The 12,003-nt window shown below is 57.1% G+C and overlaps 1 protein-coding gene across 1 annotated transcript; it reads right to left on the bottom strand.

Moving 5' to 3' along the window:
• Positions 1-6,185: 6,185 nt before the first annotated feature.
• LOC149809979 (uncharacterized) lies at positions 6,186-8,507 on the bottom strand. The gene has a single exon (XM_089994502.1). The coding sequence runs from the start codon at positions 8,505-8,507 to the stop codon at positions 6,186-6,188; it is 2,322 nt and encodes a 773-aa protein (XP_089850628.1).
• Between the last annotated feature and the right edge of the window lie 3,496 nt (positions 8,508-12,003).

Here is a 12,003-nt window from a genome sequence, read left to right as displayed (position 1 = left end):
GAAGCTATCAGCTTCAATGCGCACGCTAGTTGAATGCTTTCCCTGTCTCAAGCACATGTGTTTGTTGTGCAGGCAAACACGAGGGCGGTCTTCCTCGCCACCTGGCAGAGGGCGCTTCGAGGCTGGGGATCCAACAGTCACAAAACAGCAACACACACGACCCGCAACCATGCAGGACGGCAGCAAGGCGGCCCGCAGTACACTAGACAACCGTCCGTCGACAGCAGCCAATCCCAACCTTCCGTGCGTAGCTTTCATCGCCATGCCTGCATTGAATTCAAGCTGAAATCAGTGTTTCTCGTCAAAAGGGCTTTGCCGATGCGCGAGACAGCCATTGCTGATTTTGCCTGCACTGCGAGGGACAAGCTGCAGCGTCCATCATGTTTGCGCTTTCGAATCTCAAACTAAGCACTATTTGCAGGGATGGAATGTGCATTCTCAGGTTGGCATGTATGACTATAAACATTGCCGGCCAACCAGCCAATTCGTTTGCAACGGGACCGAGGAGTTGAAAGTAGGCACTTCATGAGACCGTGTTTGGTGCTCAGTGTAATTTTGTCAGACCAGCGATAAGTTTTGAATATACCCCTGCCAATGTCAATGTAGATGTGGTAGTGTTGAAAAAAGTTATGTCATCATCATTTATCTGATCATTTCGATGTACGGGTCCAGACCCCCTGAAAGTGCGTGAGTGCTGAGGACAGGATTTGGGACCAAACCCCAGTTTGGCGAAGAATACATGAAACTGCAGATTTGATCGCCGCCACAAATCGGCAGGTGTAATCCACAGCAGCTTTTACTTCAAGAGCAACAACTCCTCTAATCATCAGTGTCCTGAGCACACGGGAAAACCGCTTGCGTCGAACCAAGATCCGAACACAGGACCTTTCCATTCGAAAGTGGATAGGTCACAACTTTATCATAGGTGGGAGCACTGGCTTACGGCATGGCAGTGTGCAGAACTCAAGGGCAGCTGGTGAAGGAGAGGGCGCGGCGACTTCAGGAGCTTGAAGGCGCCACATCGATGAGCTTCAAGTCAAGCTCCATTGCCGAGCTCCACAGGCCGAAAACAACTGTCATGCGCACAAGGCAGTAGCAGCGTAGCAGTCGAGTAATGTTTGCTGCATGTTTGGCAAAGGCAAAGTCATGGATGAATTGCTTAGAAATATGGTGATTGTCAGGTAACACACCTGGCTGGTCACGCAGCCGCGACCACTTAATCCTTTCCGGAAAATCACCGGGTTCACCGGTCTTGGCTCCTTGTGCCAAATGGAATGCAACAAGCCCTTATTATTGGATGGCAAGTTGCATACCATGTCAGCATTCGCCAGACTAAGTGATTTGCAGGTCCAGATGCCCGAAAAAGCATTGAATTCCAGGGCAAAGTGGGGGTCGAGCATGATATGGCGGAGTACTGAGACAAGTCGGTAGAAATTTAATCTCTAGAATGCCGGGTGATGAACCAATTGGTTCAGTTGGTGCAAATGTTGCAACAGTATTGCTTGTGATTGAAAACAGGTGAAACCCCTGTCTGCAGTATTACTGTTCTTGTGCTCAAAGCACAGGGAAACTGCAATGCCCGAGGGTCAATTTCTGAAGTTGTAACCAGAAGTTGTACTGCCTGCCTCGGACATCCATGTAAATACGTGGTGGTACGTCTGCGACCAGGCAGGCGTTGAAATGAGAATATGCGCAGCATGGGCTCACGCAATTGGACGCACATGTACAGCAAGGGCCTCAATCCGGCAGCCTTGGAAGTCACATCCATGCACCAGGAAACCAACAATCCAACTCGAGCATTAGTGCTCGCAGCCATTTGGCTACATCAGCAACGCATAGAACCCCACATAATGGAAGAGGTTGTGCTTGTGGCAATAACACAATTAATTTCATAATCACTGTCTAGCACCGCCGAAACACGCATGAGTAGCTAGGACAGGGGCTTCTTGGCGGGAGGTGCATCAGCCTTTGCGACAGACTTGCGCTTGAGTCGGCTGGAGCCGGAATGGGGGCTTTTCGGCTCCAGCACTTCAAGGTCCTCGTCTGTTTTGGCTGGACCCACATTCTCCTCAACATCTGAAGCTCCCCTTTGGGGCCGAGGTCCTGCCTGCCCTTCAGTCTTGACCACCGACGCGTCTGCGTACCGTGTTACAGCTGGTCAGCAATGATGATGATGATGATGATGCCTAAGCCGTAGCTCTTGCTCTTTCTCTGTGCGATGTAATGATGATGCAGGTGGATGGACACGCTGCCACTATCCATGGCGCAACAGCTCACAGACTCGGACTTCACCGGCGCCATGCGCCACCATCTCGGTCTGACGCACATGCCTACCAATGCACCTGGCGTCCGGTGTTGCCGTGGGCAGTACATGCGAGCGGGGGATGTCGACCACGCGATGACCTGCCGGTCACAGTGCACGTCAATGACGTTGCGCCACAACATTCTCACAGAGATTTGGCGTCGCATTGCCTCCCGCGCTGGGATTGCATCATCTGTGGAGCCAACACTCCGAGTGTTGCCTGGCGTGCAAGCTGCCCCAATCGCAGCCCACTCTGCTGCGATTGGGGACATCTTGCTCGTCAGTTCTACCCGGCGGACTCAGGGTCGCGGGCATCTCAGTGGTGCACCCCTGCGCACCCTCCTTTGCGCAAATCGCACAGACAGAGGGTGGCGCAGCGGCGCATCGCGATCAACTGAAGCGGACAAAGTATCAATCCGCTGACCCCAACGGCTATGCCTTCAGCCCACTGTCGCATGAAACTTTCGGGCGCATGGGGAACGGGGCTATGGAGCTGCTCAATACTCTAGCGACAACAGCGAGCGCTGGAGGGGATGTTATCAAGGAGGGATTTGTCACAAACGCGCTTCGTGAACTCAGCATCGGCCTTTGTAGGGGCAATGGTGTGATGTATCGGCGCTCTCTTCAAGTTCTGGCTCGTGCGAGCGGCCGCGCGTTCATGACAGGCTTGCCTGTCCCGACCACCGACGTTCAATGAGCTGTATTGTTTCGAATGTGTTGATGTGGTTGTTTTCGGCCTAAGCCGTAGCTTTTGCTCTGTGCGATGTAATGATGATGCAGGTTATCAAGGATGGATTTGTCACCAATGCGCTACGGGAACTCAGCATCGGCCTATGTAGGGGCATGCTATCATGTACCGGCGTTCTCTTCAAGTTTTCGCTCGTCCGAGAGGCCGCGCGTGCATGACAGGCTTGCCTGTTCCGACCGCTGATGTTCAATGAGCTGTATTGCTTCGAACGTGCTTTCTTGCTTGCTTGACAACTACTTCCTGCCATCACCGATGTGATGTAATGATGTGTCTTTTTACAGCAACAAGAGCTCAAGAACGACTTGGGAATCTTGGGAAAGCATGAACGAAATGCACCTTCTGCAAGATCGCTATCATTACCAAACAAAAAAGATCCCACGTAGTCTTTTCCAAGATAAAGAGCCATTCCTTCAACCACCACAATTATGACGGCAGGCGTGCCTGCCCTGGTACTGGTCAAGGATGCATTCCGGAATACTGAAAAACCGATCGCCTGCGGACCGACTCGCACAGACAGATTGAAGAGTGGAGCAGGCCTGACATCGGCAAAGCTGTAAGTGGAGCAGACCCTGATCACACGGAATACGGTCGGAGAGGATGAGATCGAGCACGGTGAGGCCGCTGAGCTACGAGCAAGGGATTCACAGCCAGTTCGATCATGGCTGCTACATCCCCAGCCAAAAAGGTACACGCTCTAGCTTCACCCCCACTTCCTCTCCTCCTCCGACTGCTGAGAAGTAGCCTGAATGAGTTATGGTGTCACAGGGTGGTGCAAGCATTGCAAATCACAGCATTCTCATCGTGGTCGACAACGCAGACATTTCACCCTGATCTGCATTTCCAGAGTCCCATTCCCACCAAACTGGAGTTGTAAGCACAGGGCTTTGTGGATGAATATACGTTCCGGAAGGCCTGGCCGAACGTGCTGCACACCCGCTTGTACGCGCTGAGTTAGCATTGCACCAGCATGCTGCTTCACACATACAGTCATCCACACGGACACCGTGCTTAAAGTGCTGCATTTGCATTCTGCTGGTGCCATCAGCTTGGAATTTCCTTCCAGGCGAGAGCAGCTGTTTTGAAACTCTCTGCTCTCGGTGACTCATGCCCCAATCACTCCCATGCAACTCGTTCTCGCCTGCAACTCGTTCTCGCCCGCAACTCTCTCAACCCAGATTGCGCCGCAGGTCCACCATGCATCACGTGCCGCGCTACTTCGATCTGCCTGCGCTCGCCGAACAGGTTCAGACGCTGGAGAGCAGGTTTGATCGTGAACTTGGCGAGCTGAAGCGCAAGCACGAGCACGAGATCGTCGAGCTGAAGGCCAAGTGCGCGGTGGCAGATTGCCGCATCAAAGTCCTGCAGCACCACGTGCTCAAGAAGGCACCGGCAGCCGAGGTACCTTCCTGCTTGCACTTCTTGTGCGTTGCCCTGCCAAGCTGTGCATATGCAAGCTCTTGCGTACATTGATCAGGCAGGGCGCTTGCATTGTGCGTTGCGCTGCCACGCTCATGCAGTCCAAGTCTGTTGCGCTAGCGAGCTCATGCAATCCAGTTCTGTTGCGCTCATGCACTCCAATGTAACGTCTCTCATGCATCCAATGCTCTTACATTCAGTGCGTTGCAGTGCTGTTCCACCTCCAACTTTCTGGCCTTCCAACTATCCGTGCTGCTGCTCGTGACGCGTTGTTGCTGCTGCAGAACAGCCCTTTTCATTTCCATTCCCCGTGGGAGCTGTTGAGCTCGGAGCTGGTCCCCCCACCGAGCCCCGAGGATGATGACTCGATCTCCTCTCAGTCGTCAAACGTCCCCGATCCCAGCATCTCGCTGAAGGACCTTGTAAAGCCGCCCATCAACCAGCCTCCAGCGCACATCCAAGCAGCGCATGCATTCCTCCAAACGGCTGTGCCCCCCGTCCACGCCGACTTCAGCGCTCCCTGCAGCACTCCATTCAATTCTGCATCCAACAATCCATTCAACACTCCATCCAACACTCCATCGAACACTCCATCCAACACTCCCTCCAGCAGCCCTTTCCACGCTCCCTGCAGCGCGCCTTTCCACGCTCCTGTGCACGAGCCCCGCGTCCCCCCAGTCGCACATCCTTTCCACGCGCCCTGTGCGCCTCCTGTGCACGAGCCCCGCGCTCCCTGCGCCTCTTCCGTCTACGTGCCCTGTGCCCCTCCTGTCGCACATCCTTTCCACGAGCCCCCTGTCAAAACTCCTTTCCAGGCTCTGCCCCCCCAGACCCCGCCCCAGCCTCGTCCTGAGACCGTCTTCGCCTACCCCTACAGGCCTTCATATCACCAGTCCCTGCAAGCTGCTCCCAACAACGCCATCCCTTGTGCCCCTTCTCCGCCACCTTTTGTGAGGCAGATTCCGCATGCGCCCGCTATGTACCATCGGCCCCAGCCTGTGTTTCACTGACGTCAACAATGTGATGCGTGCCGTGGAAGGCTGGGCATGTTTGCAGCAAAGCCCATTGCCGTGCTTAACCAGCTAGTGTACAGTAATTTGAGACTTGTTGAGACTTAGTGTGCAGTACTTTGAGACTTGTTGGAGGTTCTGTCGTTCCAAATAATTGCTCGTCGGCAAGAGCGTGTAGCAGTGGATCGCGACGGTGTTGTGTGCGGTTTGTTGAGGTGGATGTTGCGCCCCCAAAATTGAGTGGTGTAATGTACAGTACATGCTGAGACTAGCATCGGACTTTCTGCATGACACGCTCAGCTGACGTCAATCATCCAACAGTTAAGCAAACCAGCAATCAAGCAACACTGCATCACACAAGAAGAAGCAGAAACAACAATCAAGCAATCCAGCAACACTGCATTTCACAAGAAGAACAACACAAAGCAGAAGCTTCACTGGCAACATGGCAAGTCGAACTCCTTGCGTGTCAGACCGTCCGTGTAGTGCAAAGCAAAGCGTCCCGCACTGCGGACATTCTTCTCTTTGTTCCGCCTTGCTTTTGTGTGTTTGTGTTTATCTTACAAACATTGCAGGCACGTCATGTCAAACATAGACAACTCACACATTCGATCATAGCCTTGCTTTTGTGTGTTTATCTTACAAAGATTGCAGGCACTTCATGTCAAACATAGACAACTCACACATTCGATCATAGCCCGCTGAGACCTCAAGGCACCTCAGCTATCGGAGAATCCATGCTGGGAATGAACGCAACACCACTGGCGCGAGCAAGAGCAAACAATCCGCGTCTGAACATGACAGCGTTGCCTCGACAAAGGGTGATGCTGATTTCACGGAGCGCGTGCACGACAAAGTCCCCCTTCACTGGAACCCCCCCCGCTGATGCTGCGCTTGCCAGGTCGTTGAGAAGCTGCATGGCTGGTTGTCCTAGTCTCCCATAGGACTCCACGGAGAATGGCGTGAAGGCGTAGCCGCCTGGGTGGTCCGTCTCGTAGCGAGTTCGTTTCGCTCGATCGCGTGCTGCGGCTGCGCTGCCGTCCGTGTGCGCGGCTCCTCGTACGTAGGTGGTGGCTGCTGGATGAACGATGGAGACGTCGGTGACGGTGAGAGCGGTGCGGAGAGCGAGCAGGATGTCTCCACGTGCCTCCGGCCGGTTGACGTTGGCTGCTGCAGGTGCACCTTGAATGGGGCGAAGCACTGGCTCAGCCGACGTAGCGATCCCTGCACGGTTGGCGATGCGGCGCACTGTTGCTTTGATCATATTGTGGCGCAGCGTCATCGCTCCGTACAGGGAGCTGCACGTCATGGCGTGGTCTGTGTTGCCTTGCTCAATGTGGCGGCCGCAGCCGCACTGGACCGCCGGCGCGTTGGCGGGCATGAGGGGTAGGCCGAGGCGGTGTCGTGCGGCAGTGGAGAATTCTTCATCTGTCAGCGTTAACGCCTCGGAGGTGGGTAGGGCTTCTAGCCACGCGGATGCGGTGCCGTTGGCGCAGCTCCTCAGGCGGGCGAGGTGACGAAGGCCCTCCGCGCTGTTGGTGTCGAAGGACTCCATGAGTTGTTTCGCTCGGCTCTCCGAGACAAAGCGGCTGAAATTGTGCTGCGCATCTGGTAGCACCTTGTCGATACAGTCGTCGTCCATGTTGAGGCTGTCTGCCGTCCAGAGGTTGCCGGCAGCCCCCTCAGCGTGTAAAGCTTCCCATGTTTGCTTCAGATGCACGGCGTTGGGGCCCGTGAAAGGCCTGTACTGGTCTGGGCCCACTCGTAAGACCTTTTCTGCCATGGCGGCGGAGGAGAGGAATGCGGCTTGCGCCTCGGTGGCGGAGGTTTTGCGGAGGCCCATGCCTCCGAAGCGCAGAGGCAGAGTGAGCTGGCCGTCGCGCACGTCGGCTCGCTCGGGGTGCTGTATGATCTTGAATGCAGCTTGAGCGACCTTGCTTTCGAGGCGCTGGATGGCGTTTCCCGTGAGGCGCCAGAGGGTGATCCGTGGCAGGTGTGCGAGGCGCATCTGCTGAGAGGCCCGAAGGATGAGGAACTGATCTTGTGCTGGCAGGGGAAGGTCAGTCATCTTGTCGATGCAGCTGCAAATATCCTCCGCTTTTGCGTTGGCATGCGCGGTGATGTAGTCGTCCGAGCCGATTGGGGTCCCAGCGGCCATGATGCCGTCTGCATGGTGTTGGATGCCCAGTGTTGCGGCAGTTTCTGCTGCGAGCTGGAGAGTTGTAGAGAAGGCCACGCATTTGTCGTGGCGCACAGCAAGCCCGATGGCTGCGGCCCCGTCGCAAAGCGTGGGAAAGGCTTGGGTGACTGCAGCGGGCTTGCCTTGGAGAGTGGTGTCGTCCATGAAAGCCAGCGGGGGGGCGTCTGGGTGGGTTTGCGCGACGTGCTCCAGCAAGTCCTGAGCTGTGAGCGAGAAGTACAGTGGCCCGCATGGGTCTCCTTGGCGGACTCCGCATTCAGACATGATGGGCGGGGTGCCATCTGGCATGCCGTTGACGAAGAGGCGGCTGGGCTGGCGGTATGCCCATGCGGCAAATGGCAGTAGGGACGGCTGCCGTTTGGCGATGGCCTCCAGCATGGCTGTGCGCGAGAGGCTGTTGAAGGCGTTGCGCCAGTCCACCTGTACAGTCACACAGCCGGGGTCGGCTGCGATACCGGCGTTGATGGCCTGGCCGACGATTTGGCTGCCACCTCTGATGCCGACACCGAGCTGCAAGGGTGCGAGCGAAGCGCCGGCGCCTGGGCATGCAGCCAATGCGCACAGACCTGCGAGCCTGAACCATACTTCGCCGATGGCGATGGGCCGGATGCCTCGGCCACCTGGTTTCTCCAAGCCAATGAGCGTGCTGTCGAGGAGCGTCGGGAGGTGTGGAAGGTTGCCGCTGAGAATGACGTTGATGAAGCGGAGGATGGCGTCCCGGGCTGAGTTGACTGTCTCGGTTGCGGCTTTGATGTGTTCGTAGGTCCAGCTGCTGGGGCCTGGCGCGGATCCTTTTGGCAGTGCGCGGAGCACGTTGGTTAGGGTGTCCATGTCGATTTGCAGAGGTGCTGCTGGTTGGCCTTGCGGTGGTGGGGCTGGTGCGTGAGGGTGAGTTCTTTCAGCATGTCGTAGGTCTCCTGTGTGGGTTGTGCGATGGGCAGAGCGTCTAAGCATTTAGCTGCACGGGTGATGCTCCCCAGCGAGAGTTTGTAGTGGATGCGACGGGCCAGCTTGTGGCGAGCGTGTAGGTTGTCGGGGGGCGCCTGTGCAGCTACACCTTGAATGAGGATGTCGATGTTGTCAAGCTTCTCAAGTTGTCGGAGCCGTGCGCGGATGCGGCGGGGTCGCCCACGCGATGACCCAGTGTCCGCGAGGCCTTGGAAGGGAGGCTGAGGAGGTTGGTGAGGCTGCTTGGATTCCGGGCTCCGCTCCGCTTTCAATTGCTGTCAAGGTCTCCTCTAGACGGCGGGTCACCAGGCGGGTCCATTGCTGCCGTGCTTGGAACGGAACTTTCTGGCCCGCCTGATGGGCTGTTGCTGTGCGGGTGGTGGTTGTGCAGGGTCAGGGTTGCTTGAGGTGGGAGGTTTGGGGCTGCTGAGGGTGGGGCTGTGGGGGTTGAGCTTGCAGTAGGGGCTGGGGAGGGGCTTGCGCCGGAGCAGGGGCTGCTGTCTGTGTGGGTAGGCGGGGTGGCTGTGCTAAGAGGATGGGTGGAGCGGGAGCTTGGGCTGCTGCAGGGTCTGCTGGTTGCACAGGGGGCTGCCCTTCGGGGTCGATGGCGGCGAGAGCTTAGGCTGCTGCGTGTAATTGCTGTCGAGGCCCATGTTGTCCATGTTGCGCCTGTTGGGATCCTAGATGCTGCTGTCTTGAGGGGCAGGGGACCTCGGGGTGCCTTCCTGTGGCAGCCCGAAGGACGTTGCAGTGCTCGCAGTATCTGGCTTGTACTTGTTGAAGTTGCGCAGCCGAAAGACGCGTGGTTGCATGATGCGCTCTGATGTGTCGCAAGATGTCTCCGCGATATGCTCGAGCTCCAAACGTGCAGCTTGCTAGAGGGCAGTGAAATGCCATGGCGAGAATCGCCACCCTAACACCACAGTGGAAGGATGGATGTTGCTGCTGTGACGGGAAGGCGGTTATGAAGGGTTGTAAATCGTTTTATTTTTGTGACTGTAGCGTAGATAGATGGGCTGAGCGCGGCTGGATGTCGAGATTGTGCTGGCGTGGTTGTCGTGTAAGAGTTGCGTTGTTAGCAGAGTTGCGGTGAAAGGGGCGGCTTGGTAGAAGAGTTCCAGGGTGATGGCGCGCAATGGCTTGAAATCAAACTTGAAACTGAAAGTTGACGTAAGAAGAAGCGAAGCAGCAGACTCGTTGCGCGGCGAAGGCTTTGAGATGCTGTTGTCAGGGTGCGATGTGTACACACCCAGGTAAGCGAAGCCTGAGCCTCGCCGACGCACGTGAACGGATCAGACAACACAAAAAACTACACAGACGAGAAAAAGCTAAAATTGAGGGCGAGAGGTCACGTCCGTTGGAGAGACTATAGCCTACCGTCTGCCCCGGCAGCAGTCTTGAGCGGAGTGCCCACGGAACTCTCACGCGTCTCAAAAAAAAATGTGTGTGTGTGTGTGTGTGTGTGTGTGTGTGTGTGTGTATCTTACAAAGATTGCAGGCACGTCATGTCAACATAGACAACTCACACATTCGATCATAGCCCGCTGAGACCTCAAGGCACCTCAGCTATCGGAGAATCCATGCCGGGAATGAACGCAACACCACTGGCGCGAGCAAGAGCAAACAATCCGCGTCTGAACATGACAGCGTTGCCTCGACAAAGGGTGATGCTGATTTCACGGAGCGCGTGCACGACAAAGTCCCCCTTCACTGGAACCCCCCCCGCTGATGCTGCGCTTGCCAGGTCGTTGAGAAGCTGCATGGCTGGTTGTCCTAATCTCCCATAGGACTCCACGGAGAATGGCGTGAAGGCGTAGCCGCCTGGGTGGTCCGTCTCGTAGCGAGTTCGTTTCGCTCGATCGCGTGCTGCGGCTGCACTGCCGTCCGTGTGCGCGGCTCCTCGTACGTAGGTGGTGGCTGCTGGATGAACGATGGAGACGTCGGTGACGGTGAGAGCGGTGCGGAGAGCGAGCAGGATGTCTCCACGTGACTCCGGCCGGTTGACGTTGGCTGCTGCAGGTGCACCTTGAATGGGGCGAAGCACTGGCTCAGCCGACGTAGCGATCCCTGCACGGTTGGCGATGCGGCGCACTGTTGCTTTGATCATATCGTGGCGCAGCGTCATCGCTCCGTACAGGGAGCTGCACGTCATGGCGTGGTCTGTGTTGCCTTGCTCAATGTGGCGGCCGCAGCCGCACTGGACCGCCGGCGCGTTGGCGGGCATGAGGGGTAGGCCGAGGCGGTGTCGTGCGGCAGTGGAGAATTCTTCGTCTGTCAGCGTTAACGCCTCGGAGGTGGGTAGGGCTTCTAGCCACGCGGATGCGGTGCCGTTGGCGCAGCTCCTCAGGCGGGCGAGGTGACGAAGGCCCTCCGCGCTGTTGGTGTCGAAGGACTCCATGAGTTGTTTCGCTCGGCTCTCCGAGACAAAGCGGCTGAAAGTGTGCTGCGCATCTGGTAGCACCTTGTCGATACAGTCAGCGTCCATGTTGAGGCTGTCTGCCGTCCAGAGGTTGCCGGCAGCCCCCTCAGCGTGTAAAGCTTCCCATGTTTGCTTCAGATGCACGGCGTTGGGGCCCGTGAAAGGCCTGTACTGGTCTGGGCCCACGCGTAAGACCTTTTCTGCCATGGCGGCGGAGGAGAGGAATGCGGCTTGCGCCTCGGTGGCGGAGGTTTTGCGGAGGCCCATGCCTCCGAAGCGCAGAGGCAGAGTGAGCTGGCCGTCGCGCACGTCGGCTCGCTCGGGGTGCTGTATGATCTTGAATGCAGCTTGAGCGACCTTGCTTTCGAGGCGCTGGATGGCGTTTCCCGTGAGGCGCCAGAGGGTGATCCGTGGCAGGTGTGCGAGGCGCATCTGCTGAGAGGCCCGAAGGATGAGGAACTGATCTTGTGCTGGCAGGGGAAGGTCAGTCATCTTGTCGATGCAGCTGCAAATATCCTCCGCTTTTGCGTTGGCATGCGCGGTGATGTAGTCGTCCGAGCCGATTGGGGTCCCAGCGGCCATGATGCCGTCTGCATGGTGTTGGATGCCCAGTGTTGCGGCAGTTTCTGCTGCGAGCTGGAGAGTTGTAGAGAAGGCCACGCATTTGTCGTGGCGCACAGCAAGCCCGATGGCTGCGGCCCCGTCGCAAAGCGTGGGAAAGGCTTGGGTGACTGCAGCGGGCTTGCCTTGGAGAGTGGTGTCGTCCATGAAAGCCAGCGGGGGGGCGTCTGGGTGGGTTTGCGCGACGTGCTCCAGCAAGTCCTGAGCTGTGAGCGAGAAGTACAGTGGCCCGCATGGGTCTCCTTGGCGGACTCCGCATTCAGACATGATGGGCGGGGTGCCATCTGGCATGCCGTTGACGAAGAGGCGGCTGGGCTGGCGGTATGCCCATGCGGCAAA

The sequence above is a fragment of the Nuphar pumila genome, unplaced genomic scaffold (assembly GCF_984573655.1).
Source record: "Nuphar pumila unplaced genomic scaffold, dmNupPumi1.hap1.1 HAP1_SCAFFOLD_617, whole genome shotgun sequence".
NCBI lineage: Eukaryota > Viridiplantae > Streptophyta > Magnoliopsida > Nymphaeales > Nymphaeaceae > Nuphar > Nuphar pumila.
Note: the sequence above shows the minus strand (reverse complement) of the source record. Positions and strands in the feature narration are given on the sequence as shown.